This window comes from Nansenia antarctica (assembly GCF_963989245.1).
Source record: "Nansenia antarctica genome assembly, chromosome: 12".
NCBI classification, from domain to species: domain Eukaryota; kingdom Metazoa; phylum Chordata; class Actinopteri; order Argentiniformes; family Microstomatidae; genus Nansenia; species Nansenia antarctica.
In genome coordinates this window covers 7,532,500-7,553,421 of record NC_137682.1, presented here as the reverse complement: position 1 = coordinate 7,553,421, position 20,922 = coordinate 7,532,500, and the positions used below count along the sequence as shown (strand labels likewise).

The 20,922-nt window shown below is 45.0% G+C and overlaps 1 protein-coding gene across 1 annotated transcript; it reads left to right on the top strand.

Annotated features, from left to right (window-relative positions):
- Nucleotides 1–1,569: 1,569 nt before the first annotated feature.
- sgip1b (SH3GL interacting endocytic adaptor 1b) lies at nt 1,570–20,394 on the top strand (the record flags this gene model as incomplete). Its single annotated transcript, XM_080543457.1, has 22 exons — nt 1,570–1,579; nt 4,208–4,271; nt 4,642–4,666; nt 4,953–5,009; nt 5,284–5,358; nt 6,570–6,746; nt 7,834–7,845; nt 8,446–8,457; nt 8,783–8,807; nt 12,496–12,562; nt 13,099–13,142; nt 13,422–13,490; nt 13,595–14,350; nt 14,522–14,643; nt 15,172–15,322; nt 16,996–17,107; nt 17,453–17,608; nt 17,795–17,927; nt 18,083–18,285; nt 19,850–19,914; nt 20,038–20,202; nt 20,372–20,394. The coding sequence occupies 22 exons, from the start codon at nt 1,570–1,572 to the stop codon at nt 20,392–20,394; spliced, it is 2,523 nt and encodes an 840-aa protein (XP_080399583.1).
- Between the last annotated feature and the right edge of the window lie 528 nt (nt 20,395–20,922).

Here is a 20,922-nt window from a genome sequence, read left to right as displayed (position 1 = left end):
TAAGAGGTCCGTAGTATTTTTTTGTCTCCACCAGATGGTGTTGTTGAGTTGTTTAGTAGATTTTGGGGGGGGGGGATTATTTATTTTATTTATTGTATTTATTTTTATTATTATTATTATTTTTATTATTATTATTATTATTATTATTATTATTATTATTTTTACAAATGGTGTATATTCTTTATTTTCTTACACATTTATATGTTCTATTTATTATATGAAAAAGGATGAAGTAAGGTTTGTAAGTAATGCATATAAATGAATAAGGATTCATTCATTTGATTACATTGTTAGAGCTAACAAAACAAAAACCTGTACGATCACTCAAATTGAAACTTAACGTATAGTATGGGATATAGCCACAGTTGTACAAGAGATTATACTGTGACGACCAAAAGACCAGTAGCTGACACAAATTCGATGTATTGTGCTGAACACATTTCTGCAGTAAACGGCCACATCTACACCCTCCTGTGTCGTGTCATCATTGGTGGGACGGGGGTAACACACGGGTTACACGTACGTGTGTTTCTCCCACGAGGCATTTGTAGTTGAAAAGTGCAATGAGAATTCCCCACCACACACACACACACACACACACACACACACACACACACACACACACACACACACACACACACACACACATCCTCCTTGTAAATGCAGCAGGCTCCTCCCTTCTCCTCTGTGTATGTGTTAATGAATGTTGACAGCATGACTTTGGTATCAAAGATACCTCCCTGTGAGCAATCGCCTATAGAGAACAACGACTGCCTAACAGGCACAGACAACATGGATACAGCAAATCAAACGCATACGTTCTCGCCCACATACAAGAGACACAGATTCAGTAGAATTAAATTGCACATAAAAAATCACAGATAAACACTTCTTCCATAAATAGAATGATAAATCTGTGCTAATATTGCTTGATATGAACAGGGACAACATAATAGGGACAAACCATGCAATGAGTGTGCAATAGAGGGTAGTGTCTGTCCGCTAAAGGCGAGCTAGGAACTAAAAGGCATCAGGGGACAGAAGCCATGTGATGGAGACGACGACTGCAGGGATTGGCTGACTGCAGACGTGACATCAGCAAACCTCCCACTCCCTCCCCTCCCTCTCTCTCTCTCTCTTGGTCTGCCTCACTCGCTCTCCCTGTTTTTTTTTTCTCCGCCTCTGCCTTTCCTCAGCATCCCCCTTTCAATTATGGTGTGTGTCTGTGCTGCTCGGGTGTCCGGGGCCTAACACACACACAGGGCCCTTCCCCCGATTCGCTGCACCTTTTCCTGGGCCTCTGTGTCTGCTGCCGCGTCCCCCCTGCATCCTCCCCACCACCTCCCCCCTCCTTCTGTACCGGTGTCTGGAAGCTGGGCTTAAAGGGGGTGGAGGAGGGAGAAACGTTCCGCTTTGCTGGTGGAGTCATCCGGGATTAGCTATGCCGTAACCCAGCATCCTCTAACCACCACTCTGGGTTTTTGGGATTTCTCCATCTGTCCATCTGTCTGGGGCTGTCTCCCACCATCCGTGGGGGGGCGGGGGGCAGAGGAATGAAAATCTGCAATCATGATGGAAGGTAATTATTTCTTCCCACCCCCCCCCCCCCCCCTTCCTCCTCTATCTTCTATTCCACCTATCCCTCTCTTTCTCCTTCATCTTTATGTCCTTCTGCTAAGGCTGTGGGGTGCGACTAGCTTGTGATGGAATAAGGTCTTGTCAGAATCTGGAGCACCTGTGTTTCGCTGGCTAGGCTAGCCTATTTCCCCCCCCCGTGATGTGGCTTTCTAGAATGCGTGTGTGTGTGTGTGTGTGTGTGTGTGTGTGTGTGTGTGTGTGTGTGTGTGTGTGTGTGGGTGTGTGTGTGTGGGTGTGGGTGTGGGTGTGGGTGTGGGTGTGGGTGTGGGTGTGGGTGTGTATGATTAATAGTCTTGTCTCAAGGTTACCAACTAAAGTCATATCCCAATGTTACATGTTGTTTTTGGAAGGTCTATCCAGTCATATTTAGGATAAGATCAAATTAACAGTGTCTCAATAGACAACAAACGGTGTATTATTACTGTCTGTAAGCCTATACTCGTGCCTAGACTAAACCTGCTTTCACCTATTCCAGCATGGTGGCTATTATTAGCTAAATGCCTGCAGACAAGTGAAGCAACATTACTTACATATGTGTGTTGTGTTATAATCAAAAGGCTGTATATGAGGCTTAGGGTGACTGCAAACAGTATGTGGCTAACACTGCAGAGGGGTAAGACTGTAAAATAGGTCTCATCATGTCATTGATGTCACTAATGCACTTGTAGCAACACATGGCAGTTTTCTTGGCTCTATACACATTTAACACTAGAACAGCCATGGGTGGGGTCATTTCATGACTTTTCCTATATATATGCGTTCTACCACCCAGTATCCTTACATTTTCAAAATCACATCAGGATAAGCTAATATAAAGCTACTTTGCAGTTTTTCTGTGTAGGAGGCAGGCTAATTTACAAGACGGCCAACTAGGGGTTGTTGTGTGTAAGTAGCAGTTTCCCATTGTGGCATTGTGGCTCTTATAGTAGGTAAAAAAAGGCACGGCTGTTCTAGTATTAAGAATGCACTGTTTGGGTCACCGTTGAGACCCAGAGTTACCCGTGTGCCGTGAGAAGTGAACAGTTCTTCTGCTGTGGGATCGGAAGGTCTTCGGTTACCGACAGCCTCACTGCCCGGCCAGAAATAGAGATGGCTTGTGACTGAGAGATGTAATCAGTAATAGAGAGAGAGAAAGAGCTTCCTTCATCATGTGTCTCTAATAATGAGATGATTGCTGTTCAGTTACACAGCGTTATCGTCACAGAGGCCCTCCTCCATGAATGTGAAATGGAGTGGTGGTGTATGAAAGATGGCCTTAGCTCTGCCTTAGCTCCAGTCGGCCAGATTGAGTGGCCATCACATAGTTTATATTAATCCTATCCTTTCATCGAAGAGGTGTCAAGAGGTAGGGGCGAGAGAATGGTGCAAACTGAACCACCGGTGAAGACAGACAGTCCCAGGCTGTTTAGACTGTGTTGTGCAGCACATCTTCTGCTCAGTCCTTGGCATAAACTAATCCTACTTTAAAAGACTACATTTGTCAGTACTTTTAGATATAGTAGTTACAATTATGAATTACTCAAATCACTGCCTTAGAAGCCTATTCAGTCAAACCTGGTAACTGGTTTGCAAAAACAACATTCTTCCAACACTGCCTCAATGTAGGCCTACTGTACATTTGAACAAGTCTACAGGAAACATATTTTCTCTCACAGCCAAACAGTGTCATTTCAGAATTTCAGTTGTTTACTGTTTACGAGTGGTGTCTGTTTACGAGTGGTGTCTGATATATTGTCATGGGGGACAATGAATGTCAACAAACAAAGTTTACCATGTGGAACAATATTACAAGCATTGTTATAGAATATATGCTTATAATTATGAATTTACCCGATTTGGATCATCATACATACAGCTGCATATCATTTCAAACATGGTTTCTTAATGTGTGGGAAGAAAGTTGCACATAATCCTGGAGATTCAGTTTACATGCCGTTATGATTGAATGTGAGAAACAACATGAATAGCCACTAGACCTTTCTCCAAGAATATCACAGTGGGATGGACTTACCTTTATCATGATGAGGTACCATGAATTTATCACAAGTCCTCTGGCTTGTCACTTTATTCCCCTTTGAGAATTGAAACCCTACTGTCACCCCAAACAGGGCTCTTTGTGGAGCCGTCATAGAGGTACAGGGCTATATAGCCTCTGAGTAGTTGTCCCAGGGTGTTGGTTTTTCCAGTTGCCCCGATTACAACACTGTTTGGTGCCAACTGCTAACCCTGGAGGGGCTTGGCCCTCTGTTTTGGCACAGAATGGCTGCAGTAGCTTTTTTCCCCTCATTGCTTGGCTAAATGAAGTGTTTACATTGATCACTACTGGCTGACTTTCTTCTCTGTATTTTTTATTTTAATTTTTTACATTTCAGGTGATTTAATTATTCTTATTGATACCGTGACTGTCCTGCATACATTATAACTCTTGCATCTTGGCCGTGTTTGTTAATTAAAAATGTCATGCTTGATGAGCTGGTACAATGACAAAATGTCATAATAGTTAGTGTCTCTCTCTCCCCCCCCCCTCTCTCTCTCTCTTTCTCTCCTCTTTCACCTTTTCCTCTTTTAGGACTGAAAAAGCGTACCAGGAAGGCCTTTGGGTTGAGGAAGAAAGAGAAGGACACCGACTCCACGTGAGTTTGCCCAGTTACTGCTAAACAGTAGACACTGTTCGTATGCACAGTTAATGACACAGACAACTTTTGCACACCTGTATTCTCTATTCGACAAGTGTGTAGGTAAAAAGCACATGAGAAGAAGATTTAAAAAATAAATATATATATATATATTCCTAATATGCACAATTAAACATTTACAACACTGCATCATTTAGTAACCTTAATAATAATTCTCTCAACACTGCATAATAATTCAGGAGATTTACTGTATTTTAGGAGTTGCTGTTTGTGAAAAACATTATTCTTAGCTTTTCATTAATATCATCATAATAGTCTTCAAGGCTGATCAATCTGCCTTGCCTTTGTCCTCCGTCTCTCTCCACAGGGGTTCACCTGACAAAGATGGAGCTGTGAGTACAACAGTAGCACAGTATAGAATGTTCTATGGCATCGATGTTTTTCTGTATTGTGTTTTCAGTATCCTCATTTGTCACTGTTTCATATTCTTTTGTCAGTCGTGAAGTACAGTACCGTATAATGTCCTGATGAACGTGTCACCTGTCCTCGGGCCACCTATCTCTACCCTTTAGTGAATAGTGGTGGTGTTTCAAAGCTGGATGTGTGTGTAACACTGTAGGTTTGCTGTTATGACAGTTGCTCAGGTACGCTCTCATAGATTTATTTCCATTATCCCAGAAAAAGACCAACGGGGCTCCTAATGGCTATTATGGAGAGATTGATTGGGACCGATATGTATGTACCCACCGTGCGCCTCTGTCTCACTACCCCCCCTGCATGTTAGTCAGTGAGAACTGAAGAAGCATTGCTTGTATTTCTTTCCCTAACTATGCAGAGGCCGATAATGCCACTCATCATCTCTGCAAGGCTCCTCAACTAACAAACCAACATATCTTTTAAAAAAAGAAAAAAAAACATTGTACTGCAGTATGCATGTATTTATTTATTACAGAGCGGAACTATTGTTGTTTGATCAGTTGACCAATCATGTTGTCTTCCCCGTACACAGGCCTCTCCGGATGTGGACGACGAGGGCTTCAGCCAAAGGCCCGGAGAGGAGAGAGAAAATATCCTTCTAGATGTCGTACATTTCAAGCCTGCAAACTGCGACACTTTAAATAAATGTGAAATAACACTATTGTGCAATATGACAACCCTAGTCGTCTATCTGTACAGTATAGTACAGTGGATAGTGTACATAGCCTTTATTTATGTAAACCAGCTCCTTCCCTTCTTGTGATTTTTTTAAAAGTGTTTTTTTTTTCTTCCCTTTCCTAACACCAGGGGAGCCACCCCTCCTAAATTTCGTTGTTTGGTACCTGTACTGTAGCAATGACAATAAAGACCATTCATTCATTCATTCATTCATTAGATCAGGCAGTCTTTTTTTTCAAGGTTATTATTTGGAGTCGTGTGTAGTTCCACTCCCTCCTTTTTATTTTATTTTTTGACAGAGACAGTAGAGTAAAGACAGAATAGTCAGCATGGCATGGGGGCCCGATGTGAAACCATGCCAACATGGGCATATGTGTGCGCTGCAGGGCGCCACGGTGGTGCTAGACCACTGGACCACCCCAGGTCACCCAAGGCAGCAACAGCAGTAGTCTTGGTACACTGCCTGCTAAAGCTATTGACCTGTTTAGCTGAGCGACAGATTGGACCAGTGCTTCTCAGTGTTAGATAGGTATAATCAATAGCCCCCCCCCCCCCCCCCCACCCACCCATCTAATTTTCCCACATGTGAACTAGAGGAGGACCAGAGGAGGGGCCAGAGGAAGTCCCATGAAGAGGAGGGCAACCGGGGACACAGTCAGATAGGTTACCCCCTAATCAGTGGCCCAGGGTCATATCTTTATCTTCTACCCTGATTAGTTAAGGTTGGAAGTTTGAGGTAGGGTAATCTGATCCTACATCTGTGGTAAGGTAGAAGAGCTTCTACCTTGAGCTGTAAGAGAGCTTCTATCTTGAGCTCAGGTACAACCTCTGGCCTCTGTTCCAGCAGGTGCAGTGTGGGTGTAACTGGGACACACTAGGCCGACACAGACAGGTCATATTTCATTCTCCTGTTCCTAAAAATATGTTTGAGAATCCGTTTTTTGTGTTTTTTAGAAAGGATTCATGGTCAATATAAATGTTGTGTGAAGGCAGGGGGGGGATAGGCTCTTGGAACGTTCAGTGTGAGGCTTGCCCTATATGTGATCGTTTCACGAGTGTGTTGTCCGCAATGCAGTCTGCGGTGTGTGTAACTCCATGTAAAACAGTGTCTTTCTAACCCGCCTTAACAAGGACCCACCAGCTCCCAAAGGCAAGCAGTTTTTCTCCTCCAGTGACTCGGAGGACGAGGAGGAAAGCAGGAAGAAGTTCAAGATCAAGATCAAGCCTCTGCCCTCTGACAGTGGCCTCAAGTGTTCTGTCCCCTCTGTGGACGTGCTGAAAGCCTCTGTGGGAGGTCTGGCCCTCTCTCCGTCTCTGGTGAGCCCCTCGACATGTTGACATGTTTATATTTGACTCATTTAGCTGATGCTCGTCTTGTATATAGCAACTTCCAATAAGTGCATTTGCCTGAAGTATAGTGAAACAACTTTACATCACAAATAAGACATTCTATAAGAATAAGTGCTAGAAGCACTAGTCCCTCTACTGTTAATAAGAAAATAATAATAATACAAATGGTAAATGGACTAACTTGTATAGCGCCTTATTCCAAAGCGCTTTACAACGGCCTCTCATTCACCCATTCACACACCAATGGCGGCCAAGCTACCATGCAAGGCGCCGGACCGCTCATTGGGAGCAACTTGGGGTTCAGTGTCTTGCCCAGGGACACCGACATGTGGCCAGCCGGGGTTCGAACCGCCAATCTGCCGACCTTGCGATCATTAGACGCCGGCTCTACCTCCTGCGCCTCAGCCACCCCAATTAAACAAATAAAATAATTCCTTCTTCTAGCATTGTAACTACCAATGGCCCCTGGTCCTAGCATGACCGATGTATAGATCATTCAGTTACTTTAGACAACTGTACTTGTTGTAAGTCACTTTGTATAAAAGCTAAATGTCAAACATGTAAAATGTAAATGTAAGCAGTCACATACGAGAGACCACTTACTATACTGAAGGCCTCGGGGATGGTGAATTGGACTGGTGATCACTGGTGATCAGAAGGTCATGAGTTCAAATCCCACCTGGGAACACCACCACTAGTATGCCCTTGAGTAAGGCACTGTAATCTCTAAATTGTAAGTTGCTTTGGATAAAAGCGTCTGTGCTAAATGGTAAAAATGTAAATCTGTTATTTATAAACATGATTTACTATGGTAAATACAACCGGCTGTGGTGCATACAGATGATCTCATCTCTAGTGTACTGTATGAATCGTACTGCTATGCTACAGCTACAGCACATTCTAGGCTTTACAATGTCATATCAAATGTATCTGAATATTTGAATCTCTCTCTCTCTCTCCTCACCCTCTCATTCCTCCCCTCCCTCTCTCTCTTTCTCTCACTATCTTTTTCTCTCCATTCTCTCTCTCCCTCTCACACATGTTGCTCTGATAGAGGCGAAGTCCGGTAAGCCTGTCTTTATTTTTTCTCATCTTCACGTTCACTGCTAAGACAGAGCATGGCATGGGCTTACTTGGTGGCGCTAGCTATGTTTCTCCCCCCTGTGTTAGCTAAAAGATCTACAATGATGTTGGACACTTGGATCAACCTCTTCCTCTGTCTCTATATCATCATTTTTTTAAAAATTGCTTCCTCTTTCATTCTGCATGTTTCTTAACACCTTTTAAAGAACTTCCTCCCCAAGTAATTTTTTGGGGTTCAAAACTTTACTTGAACCTCTTTTGCAAAGCTTTCAAAATCCATGATGCACAATGTGAATACATAACACCTGTTCTTAGCCCATTGATTCGGTTTGTGCTAAGCTAATTGTTGCGTAAGCAAAAACGGATCATATGTGCAGCTTTATCATTGGCATGGCGATGGTATGTTGATTGACAGGTGGAAATACATGAATGTACATGTGTTTTCCGTCTAATGTTGCATTATGAGGTCTTTACAGCACAGGGTTTAAGTAAAGAGTTGTTTGGTTTCTTTTCTGTCTGTTTGACTGATTTGTCACTCACTCTCTGACCAGGTCTGTTCTCTCTCCCTTTTTGCTGGTCTCAGAGACGCAGCCCGGTGAGTCGCCCCCTGCTGGCAAGTACACCCAAACACAGCCTCTAGTTCATCTACAGTTTTCCAGCCAAGCAACAAAAGAGATTTACTGATTTTGCCTCACAAAACAAAAGATAGTTTTGTCAAGGTCTACTAAGGTTTACTGTTTGAAAGAGAATCTCTAGCCTCTTTTATTCAAGAGAAGTGTTGTACAGGGAGACCTGTCTGTCAGAGGCTTATAAGGCTACTTATTTTGCAGTCACGGGACCAGAATATTGTGTGTGAGTCTATTAGTTAGCTTTCTTTTTGAAACTTTGTGTTCTGAAAGTATTCCTTTTTTTTGTTACAGGGCCAGATTAAGAGACATCTGTCTTGTAAGTAGATCATTGGTGGAAAATGTTTTGATTTGATTTGAAGTTGCATGCGTGATACATACTGTAGGTGATGTTACATGTATGTCTGTGAACGATGGCGGGGTGGTATACTAGTGGTTTCCACAACGCCACTCTCACGTATAGGGATGAGATGCTCTCTCAGATACACCTACTAGAATTAAGGCTGGATTTCATGCTCATGTCCTGTCACAATTAAATGAACTCCCACCGTTTATTTTACATAATCACAAAATACAGAATAAATAGTGCACAATATAAAACCGACAGGGTGTAACAGTGGGCCTAAGTACAATGGCATAAGGTTGGTGAGGTAACTCTTAACCAAGAGGGGACAGGCTACAGTACATCACCCAATGCTTTAGATATATAAAAAGGTTAGTCACACCAAACTATATTGTGATCACACAGATCCTATCACACAATACACACCAAATACTTAAGGCTATCGTGTAGGCTAAACATTTGTTCATCAAACACAACAAACACTGCACAACATATGTCACTGGGTTAACAAGCCAGACCTAGACCAATACCAATAGATCAAACTACTGTTACTCAGCCAGCCCTTATAATGAAACAAAACTAGTCTACTGGACACACCGATATTTGATTGATTGATTGATTGAAAACTTTATTAGAAGATTTGCAGAAGTAGGTACATGAAAGTACATATTACATACAAGGTCAACTAACAGGATAAAAACCCAAGAAAGCCACTGGCTTATTTCAATTGGGGTCCTTGATTCTCAATTCATCGTTACATGTAAGACAGACAAAAAAGCTAGTACTATCTACAAGATAATACAGACAAATAACTATTACTATCTACAAGATAAACACACATCCATCATGGGAAGAACAATACAACAAAACATAAGGTATGTACAGCGGGTAGGACAGGTGGGGACATACACCACAGGTGGGGGCAGGGGACAAAACACAAAGTATGTACAGTGGGTAGTTCGGGTCTTTTAATCTGATTTTTGATTTAGAGGGTCCAGTTACGGATTGCAGCCTCCTGTAAATGTTTTTTGAGAGTGGTTTTGAAGGTGGGCAGTGTTTTGCACTCCTTTAAGATTATAGGAAGGGCGTTCCACATTTTTACTGCATAGTTTGCAAACGAGTTTAACCCCTTGTTTGTGGTGCAACGCGGTTGAACGTGGTTCGTGGAGCTTCCTCTGGTGTTGTATGTGTGGACGTTGTTCACTTTTTGGAAGTATGTTGACAGGTACTTGGGTGTCTTTGTGGTGTAGCGTATCTTGAAGACCAGGCCCAGTGCAAGCTGCTGCACTCTGTCAACTACTCGTAGCCAATCAAGGCTCAAAAAATGAGCAGCGGTTAGATGTGTCCTAGGGTTGAGGCCTAGCAGAAGCCTAACCAGTTTATTTTGGGCTGTCTGGAGTCTTGTTTTATGGGCCTTTGTGGTTCTATAGTACCATGATGTTACGGCATAGTCGAAGTGACATTGAATGAGAGCTCCTGATAGGGTCCTCAGTGTGTTTTTACTGACAAGTGAGGATATCCTGTACAAGAATCTAGTTCTTTGGTTCACTTTTTTGATTACTTTTGCTGCCATTTTATCTCCGGAAAGATTTGCCTCTAAGATGGAGCCCAGGTATGTAATATCCTCTTTTCTTGTGATATTAATGTTACCCACTTTTATTTTAAAATTTTCAGCCTTTCTGAGTTTAGATGGGGATCCGTATAGGATGGTTTCAGTTTTACCTAGGTGTATTGATAGTTTATTGTCAGCTAGCCAGATGCAGATTCTACTCAGTTCAGTGCTTAGCGCTTTTTCCACCTGCAATATGTCCCTGTCAGAGACCAGCAGAGCCGAGTCATCCGCGAACAGGAACAAATTGCAATCACATGCTGATGACATGTCATTCACATATATTAGGAACAGTAAAGGTCCCAAAATGCTTCCTTGTGGAACGCCGCAGGTCACTGGGAGGGGGGGGGACAGTGTTCCGTTCACACTAACCACCTGTTCCCTCCCCTCTAAGTAGGATTGCATCCAGCTCACCGATGTTCTATCGAACCCAATTGCTTTCAGTTTATCTAACAATATGTGGTGATCTACTGTGTCGAAGGCCTTCTGGAGGTCCAGCATGACCATGCCGCAGTACTTGCCCGAGTCCACCTCATGGTTGATGTGGTCGTTCAAATAGAGAAGGCATGTGTCAGTGGAATGGGATGTTCTGAATCCTGATTGAAATTCATACATCAGCTTTTTTTCGGTAAGGTACCTATCGACCTGTTCATAAACTATTTTTTCCATAAGTTTCGAGATGGAATTAAGAATAGAAACAGGTCGGTAGTTGCCTGGGTCTAATTTGCTTCCTTTTTTATACAGTGGGGTTACCCTTGCTATTTTAAAGTCAAGGGGGACGTGTCCCTGTTTGATGGAGAGGTTTATTATGTGGGTGATGATTGGGGTAATGGAGGCAGCTGAGTCTTTTAGAAATCTGGCTGGAATATTGTCATGGCCCGTGGCCTTTTCTGAGTGTAGAGCGCCTAGCTTTTTAAACACCTCATCGTTTGACACCATGGAGAGTTTAAAATCATCATTGCGTACACCCAGTTTATTGTAGAACTCACGGATGTGCTCTACACCATAACGCCCTGAGTGGGGTGGTAGATTGTTAACTAATTTAGTGGCTATGGTTGTAAAGAAAGTGTTTAAGCACTTAGCCACATCCAGCTTGTCTGTAAGGAGAGAATCACCAGATTTTATGCTGATGTTTGTAGACCTGGTTTTGAGTTTTTGACTGCAACCTAGTTGGCTATTAAGTAGCTTCCAAAGGTCACGTGGTTTGTTTAAGTTTTCTTCGATTTTGTTATCGAGGTATTCTTTCTTAGCAGATTTGGTCATGGTAATTACCTGATTGCATAGTTTGTTGCATTGTTTTTTAATTTTCTCAAAGTGGGTTTTGTGATCTTCGTTTAAGTGTTTCACTAATTTTGATTTGCATTTTTGAACTTCAGAGCATTTTAGGTCTCTGACTTTCATAGCATTTAGAATGTCCGAATTCATCCATGGTTCCGATCGGGTTTTAACCCTGGTGGTTCTCATGGGGGCTATACTGTCAATAATATTTAGGAATTTGGTTTTGAAACCTAGCCATGCCTCTTCAACCTGTGTGCATTTTAGTTCATCAAACCAGTCTTAAGACCGCATATATGGCCACATACACATCGACAGTTTGTCACAGCACCTTTATTGGACAAGACATGACAGATGACGGTGGGCTTATTGTATTTTGCCCCAAATTCCTGACTTGTTGTGAATCAATCGATACAGTCGCCATACCATGGCGCCAAACCGCCTGACCACCAGATGTCATTATGGAGCTGCTGTATCGACTGCATCGATAGATCGACACTTTTTCGGACACAATTGTATTGAATGTGTCAATGCGTCGAAAGCTTCGTTTCCCCCATCCATCACTAAGTAGAACTGGTTACTGCCTGAGGCATTCAGCACGCTAACCGTTTCAGACACGTTCGTCAGCAAGCAACAAGCTCCATTAGCAAACACCACTTGAATTGTTGCGGGGCTTTGATATAGAAGTGGCACTCTAGAGTCTAGAGGCTGCCTAAAAGTTCCTGGGTCCTAAAGCTACCCTGCTACATTAGTGTGAATGTTGAATTTCTTTCTTCTCAGGTGAAGAGATCGCCAGACCTAGACGCTCCACACCGACACCGAGCCCCGTCCCTGAGACACCCCAGAGGTCAGAGGTTACATTCATACCCGTGCATACTGATCACTGATCAGCCATCCTCATTCACATTCTTTGCAACCAGCAATACTTTGTCAGAATGGATAGAATTGATATCAGAGGGTGAACTAATGATGGTTTTGTTCTTCTTATTCCACTTATCCCACACAGTGACTCCAGGAATCCTCAAGCTTTCTTTGGGCCTCCGGATCCTTCCTATGAGGCACACAGATATGATGGTGCTTCACATATCCATACATGAGTGTGTGTGTGTGTGTGTGTGTGTGTGTGTGTGTGTGTGTGTGTGTGTGTGTGTAACCTCTTGCATGTGTTATCTAGGTTGAGTATGTTTGTGATTTGGTTGACTCACAGTAAGAAGTATCCACTGTACAGGGTTGTTATCATCCGATCTAGCTGGCTGTGGCTTATATGCATGGTATGGTTGTGTGGGATATGTTCCTACTGGGTTGTGGTGAACTCTTTCCATGCCTTTTGTTTTTCCCGATCCTAGTGGTCCCTATGGAGTTAGATGTGTGGTGTGAATCCAGACAACGTCCCGAGTCCCCTCTTACCAGAACCTTCCCCACAGGAGGTAAGCTGCTATTAGAATAGACTTCACCCTGCTCTAATTATATCAGTTGTCAGACACATCTAGGATTATAATTGTATACAGTTAAAACCTCCAATAAGTGCAGTCCCCAACAATAGCCTGTCTCCAATACACCGTGGGCATTTAATAGAAGGTTTATGGTAACCGTAGGAATGTAGGCTACGGTATTTGTACTGTATATGTTTGCCTAAGAAGTGTATGCTGTAGACTTACAACCTACAATCTACAATTCAAGCTGTTAATACTGTCCTCTCTTTTCAGCTCCTCCTCCACTTCCTCCTAAGAATATCCCAGCAACTAGTCACGGCTATCCTTCGTCGGAATCTTCCGGTAATATTATTTCACTAACATTTACATCTAGCACTTTTTTTTTAGAACAGATTTGATCGAATTGTCCCTTTTTTTTCTCATCGTTGTCTCGTCTCTTTTCAAAGCTGATATACCCAATGGAAGAGCACCAATCTATCTGAATGTCCAATCTCCTGCCTCCTACCAAGGCTCCCCTGCGCCTGACCTGGACGACGTGTTTGGCCAAGCGGACTCCCCCCCCGGGACCGACGAGCAGATGGCGCCGCCTAGATGGGTCAGCTTCAGCAGCGAGAGACCACCCCCACCGGACGAACCCGCCCCGCCTCCTCCCCCGGAGTCCCCCCCGCCCGACATCCCCTCCTGCCCCTCCTGCCCCTCCTCCCCCTCTTCGCCTTGCGACTCCCCGGGTCCCCCTCCCGACGAGCCTCCGCCCTCCCCGCCCACCTTCTCCTCTCCCCCAGATTCACCCCCCTCGATCGTATTAGGCCCCCCTCCTGACGAGCCTGTTCCCCCACTTCCCCCTGACTTCTCCCCCCCCGACTCCCCTCCGTCCTGCCTCGACCGCGACCTGTATTCGGGCGAGAGAGTCGAGTACCCAGAGTACCCAGAGTACCCAGAGTACCCTCCCCTCCCCCCTGTCAGCCCTGTCCCTCCGCCCCTACCTGCAGAGAGGTCCCAACGGGCCGGCGTCCCTTCCCCCCTGGTCCTGGGTGGCGCCGGGGGGAAGAGGACCCCGGAGGGGGTGTTTCTGAGGGAGGAGCTGCCTGACTTCATGGCCTCACCCAGGGAGTTGACGCCAGGCTTCAGGGGCACGCCGCCCCCTCTCCCTCCGCCCACCTACAGGTCCGTAGTGTCCTCCCCTGGACCCTGTCCAGGCAGCAGTGAGTATAACACAACACAACATAGAAATACAACAGGTAGAATCAATATTAAAACGGATATAATGGCCGTATAGTATACGAATGGGCATCATGTGCTGTTGGTCATAACAGATAACAAACAGTAGCTGGTCATAACTGGGGGTCATACGCCTCGTCATCTCTCTCTCTCAGGGCCCTCCTCTCCAGCCTGTCCAGCCACACCCTTGTCCTGTGGCAGCCCGATCCCCCCCCCTCCGCCTCCAAGGCCGTCCTCACGACCCAAACTGCCCCCTGGGAAACCAATAGGGGACCTGGTATGAATGAACCCTACTTCCTAGAGTGACTTTCTTTACACACATGCTTTACAGAGGGTGTTGGCACAGTGTTTTGGTGTGTGTGTGTGTGTGTGTGTGTGTGTGTGTGTGTGTGTGTGTGTGTGTGTGTGTGTGTGCGTGTGTGTGTGTGCGTGTGTGTGTGTGCGCATGCGTGTGTGTGTGCGCTCACTCATTCTCTGGGGCCGCTTGTTGTGTTGTGAGTGTGTCAGTGTGTGTGTGTCCCACTCACTCACTCTCTCTCTCTCTCTCTCTCTCTCTCTGTATGTCCCTCTCACTCACTCTCTCTCTCTCTCTCTCTCTTTCTCTGTATGTCTCTCTCTCTCTCTCTTTCTCTGTATGTCTCTCTCTCTCTCTTTCTCTCTCTCTCTCTCTCTCTTTCTCTGTATGTCTCTCTCTCTCTCTTTCTCTGTATGTCTCTCTCCCTCTCTTTCTCTGTATGTCTCTCTCTCTCTTTCTCTGTATGTCTCTCTCTTTCTCTCTCCACCCCCCCCCGCCCCCCCCCCCCAGACTCGGCCCTTCAGCCCCCCAGTCTCCGGCAGCCCCCCTCCCTTCGCCCCTCTGGCCCGGGCTGAGAGCTCCTCCTCCATCTCGTCCATCACCTCCCTGAGCGCGGCCTCCACCCCCACCCTGGGACGGGAGCTCAACATCAACACCACAGGTAGAGAGACATGGTCATCATCATCACACCCATACCCATATCCATGCCCCCCCCAACTTCTGTACAATCACCGACCGGTCTGTTCAATTCACAATTTACTTACAACTCATGAATGGAAAGTGATTCGTCTTCACTGATCATCATTCAATGAATTATTGTGACATTTTGTTAGTGGTTTGTTCTAGGCAAAATAGCTTTTGTAGGGTCCAGCTCTCAGTACAATTTGTTTACAGTGAAGAGAGGAAAATGACACACACACACGCACACGCACACGCACACACACACACACACACACACACACACACACACACACACACACACACAGTCTTATAGAGTCTAGGCTTTTCTTACTTTTTTTTCTCTTTTTTTTTTAACACATTACGACACTAACCCTTTTAACACATTAACCGCATTCCTCCCTTTCTACCCGTCATACTGCAAGGCCCATCTGACCTTGTCCTGTGTCATGTGACTAGGGTCTAGCCTCCAGTAACTCTCCCTGCTGTCCTTCTCTCCTCCTCCTGCCTGCCTGCCTCTCATCTCCCCTCTCCTCCATCTCACTCTCCTCCTCTACATAGAGGGCCAGCCGCCTTCACTGGTATGGTTTGACCATGGGAGGTTTTATCTGTCCTTTGAAGGTGAGTCAAACCACTACCAGAGCTTGTACTGCGTCTGCACCCCCCTGTCTGTTAGGGCTTTCACGTTGCCAAGGAAACCATGTCGCATTGGTTCGCATTCCTGAACCTAATCTGGAACCAGCCGGCGCATTCAGACCAAAACATTTAATTGGTTTGGAGCCTGAAAAATTGGTTCGCAGCTGGAACCCGAAAATAGTCTTTCTCAGCTCAAACCAAAAACTAGAACCGTGACGTCGTCAGTGGCTGTGTCGACTATAAAGAAGGAAGGAGACAAAATGTAATGTGATCTAAATCTAATCATTAGTGATTTAAAAAAATTATTAAAAGTTTCATCATTCTCTCTATCTTCCTCACAAGCTCAGCAAACACACACACATGCGCGCGTACATGCAAACTTCGTAACCATTTCTATTCCAGTAACGGAGCAGCTGGCTAGTAAAATAACGTGTTTAGAAAGTGTTTCTTTTTTTTTTTTCATAGAAAATAGTGCTTATTTCAGATACTGTAGTAGTGGAAGATATTATCCTCATTTCCAATGAAGTAGCCGCCATCTTGTTGTGCCATTTTTGTTTATCCCGCCCCTTCAGTCACCCAACGTTCATGACGCTGATGGTTCCGGTTACACTGGAATGAACGCGGGCTGGTTCGCCAGACACACCACCAAGGTTTGGAGGTTCCAGAACAGGGATGGAACGGGGCACGGTTCCTTGGCGGTGTGAAAGTCCTATGTGTGACTCAGTCACCTTCCTGAAGCTCTGTCTCCATCCTATCATGTTTGACCTCTTCCTCATATCTCTAATTCTCCATCTCTATGCACTCTATGGCTAATACCCCCTGACTCACAACTTGTCATCAGGCCACATGTGGGTAGGCCAATTAGTAGAGCTAAAACCACTAAGTTATTGTGTTATTATGGGGTCTTACTGTATTCTGATGAATGCCTTTCTGGTGATCAACCATCTGTGTGTGTGTGTGTGTGTGTGTGTGTGTGTGTGTGTGTGTGTGTGTGTGTGTGTGTGTGCGTGTGTGTGTCAGGGTGCTCCAGAGGACCCAGCCCACTCACCATGGGAGCCCAGGACACTCTGCCTGTGGCGGCTGCCTTCACTGAGACCATCAACGCCTACTTCAAAGGAGCTGACCCAAGCAAGTAAGGTTTCTCAAGTGCTAATCTAATGCTGAGACAAGTAGCAACATTCATATTGATATGAATAACACTCAAAACACTAGTATTGATGGTATTGATGGTCAACTCGTGACGTTAGAATTATAAGGTTCTATCTCCATTTTTGTCAGAATTGAGTTTTTTACATAATCTGATCCATTAGGTGTTTATTAATGCCTGTGTGGTGTTATTTTTAAAGAACTTTGACGCTCAATATCTCTGAACGACCCTAAACGGAGATAGAACCTTATAATTCTAAGCTCACGAACTGTCTAAGTTGACATGAGCTGTTTCTGAGCGCCTCCGCCTCTCTCTCTCTCTGTCCTCCAGGTGTGTGGTGAAGATCACAGGGGAGATGGTGTTGTCTTTCCCAGCTGGCATCACCAGGCACTTTGCCAGCCACCCGTCTCCCCCGGTCCTCACCTTCTGCATCAGCAACTACAGCCGACTAGAGCAGGTCCTCCCCAACCCACAGCTGCTGTGCTGGTAATGCTGATGCTCTGACTGACTTACAATTGTGGTGTTCCATGCAAGGGGTTTGACCTGTAGTAACCTATTATTGACTGCCCGGTGCTACCTTTGGTTGACAGAAGTGACTGAACTGCCATTTGCCATTTATTCTTGTTTGATTCAGTGATAGATTAGTTTTTTAAATATCAATGTACTTTATAGTGACGCCACCATTTCCAATGCGGACACTAAGGGATTCTGGGTAAATATGCCAAACCTGATGAGCCACCTGAGGAGAGTGGCTGACCAGAAGCCTCAAGCGACTTATTACAACGTGGATATGATCAAATATCAGGTGAGAACATTTGCATGGTGTACACAGTTATAGTTACCAGGCATGATAATCGCTCACCTTTCTGCGAAATTCGTACATTTTAAAATCCAAAATAGGTGACCTACAGTATCTGTATCGTGTCGTAGATCCGTAGATATCTGTCTGATATGTCTCAGGTCTCAGCTGAGGGGATCCAGTCCACTCCTCTGAATCTGGCAGTTAGTTGGCGTGGCGACGCCACCAGCACTGACCTCAGGATAGACTACAAATACAACAGCGAGGCCATGGCCTCCCCCGCGCCACTCCACAACATCCACTTCCTGGTGCCCGTGGACGGGGGTGTGGCCAAACTCCAAGCTATGATCCCTCCTGCTACCTGGTAAGGATGCTGACTGAGCCCAACTAGAGATCTCTTACTATAATAATAATAATATTTGATCCCCACGTCAGCTCCATCGTCAAGACCTCCTACTTCCACCTCCGCAACATAGCAAAAATCAGACACTGCCTCTCCCCGCCCGCTGCTGAATCCCTCATCCACGCCTTCATCTCCTCCCGCCTTGACTACTGCAACTCCCTACTCACCGGCATCACCTCCCGCTCCCTCCATAGACTCCAGATGGTCCAAAACTCTGCTGCACGCCTCCTTTCAAACACCCGCTCCCGTGACCACATCACTTCTGTCCTCCACTCTCTCCACTGGCTCCCCATCAAAGAACGCATCCAATTCAAAATCCTCATCCTCACATACAAAGCCCTCCATAGCCTGGCCCCCCCTTACCTGACTGACCTCCTTCTCCCCCACCGCCCTATCCGTACCCTCCGATCCTCATCCATTGTTCCCCTCACTGTCCCACCCTCAAAACTCAAAGGCTTCGGTCACCGTGCCTTTTCACGAGCTGCACCCCGCCTCTGGAACTCTCTCCCTCAACCACTCAGAGACTCACCCTCACTCCTCACTTTTAAATCCCACCTCAAAACCTACCTGTTCTCCCATGCCTACAGCCTCCCCTACCCCTAGCCATCTCCCCCATCCCGGCCCCCCTGCCCCCCCCCCCCCCCCTTGACACGCATACAACCTCCCCTACCTCTACCCATCTCCCCTAACCCTGCCACCCCCCTGATATGCATACAGCCTCCCCTACCCCTAACCACCTCCCCTGTCCCTACCATCCTCCCCGTTCGCTGACTCTGTGTTCCATGTTACTTGTTGTTTTTGTGTTTTCCGTATCCCCTATATTGTCAGCGTCTTTGAGCCTCGGAAAAGCGCTATATAAATTCAATGAATTATTATTATTAATTAATAATAATAATAATAATAACTTTATTTGTATAGCGCTTTTCCTGCAAACGTGCAGCTCAAAGTGCTTTAATCATTATATCATCTTAATTTAATTATTTAGTCATTTAAAGGCAATATTAAAAAGATGGGTTTTTAGTCTTGACTTGAACATACAGTATGTGCTGAGGTTGCATCCCTAATGTAAACTGTTAGTGCATTCCACAATTTGGGTGCATAAAATGAGAGCATGCCTACTAGAGATATGAATATATAACTGGAGCTTTTGGGAGTAACTTTTGGGGAGTTACATGCATAGATACTGTAGGGGAAAAATCTTACTGTCTTAACAATAATTGGCAGGACAGATTTCCTGTCTTTGTGTCCTAAGCTGTACCAAGGCCACGGGGGGGAGGGGGGGGAGAGGAGAGTAGATAAGGAAAGGCTGGGAATATGAAGGGAGGCTTTTTGGAATGCTTGTGCTGGCTGATTAACCTGTCTGTGCAAATAAAACTACACGCTGTATGAAAACGGATCCTTATTCTCCTGTGCTCTGTTCTGATATATACTTGTGATCAATTCATTCTACGACAAAACAAAGACAAGTTGTCCACGTTGTGGACAAGGCCGTGGTAATAGTGTTCAATGTTGTTTCTGCCAATAGGAACTCTGAGCAGCAGAAGATCCTATGGAAGATACCCAGCCTTTTTCAGAGATCTGACAATGGAGGTAGGTCATCTTCGTCCCTCCCCCTTCCTCTTTATTGGGAAGATAAGAGATGATACTCTTTATAACTGTATCTATCTGCCACTTCACATCATCATAATCAAAGTGGTTCTCTGTCACTCCCAGGAGTGGGTGCTCTACTGGGCAGGTTCCAGTTGACGGAGGGTCCCAGTAAGCCCTCCCAGTTGGCGGTGCAGTTCACCAGTGAGGGCAGCACTCTCTCTGGCTGTGACATCCAGCTGATCGGGACCGGCTATAGGCTCTCCCTCGTCAAAAAGAGATTTGCAGCAGGTCAGTGTGTGTGTTTGTTTGTGAGACAATGATAATCCTACTTGACTATTTCTGCATTCAACACTACATGCATAAATAGACTCCCCCACCCCTGTGTTCATTCCAATTCATCAAATGAAAAGCTTTGAATTCCCCTGACTGCGTTTTCTCTATTTGTTCACCTTTACAGGGAAATATTTGGCTGACAATTAGTCAACATTATTGTGAACGGAACCAAAAAGAACAATTGCTTTTTGACTGTGAGGATGGAAGACTATAAAAGAGACTTTAGATTCCTCGTTCAATACAGACTACCAACTGAGCGACTTCTGAAACCTTTGACCTACGCAGAGAAAGGCCTTGATGGAGGAATGATGGGATAGTATTGGCAGGATGTAATTCACACAGTACACCAGGGTCTTGTTTTACTTTACAACGCACTCAGTTTTATGCAAGTAGACACCGCTTCTTTGTTTTCTGCACCTAGAGTGGAATATGACGATTAACACATGTACTGTAACCCCAGTTAGCAAAGTCAGTCACTATGGGTTCATACAGTGACCCAGCCTTATTTACAATTGACCAGTGATGAATGGGTGGTCATGGAAGATACACTGGACTGGTTTTTGAATACATTAATACTGCTACATCCTAAATTGAGAATTACAAGAACTCTGTGAGCAACGTTTAGGGCCAAATGTATATTTGTTTTTATTAAATGGTGTTGTTTAATCTACCTGG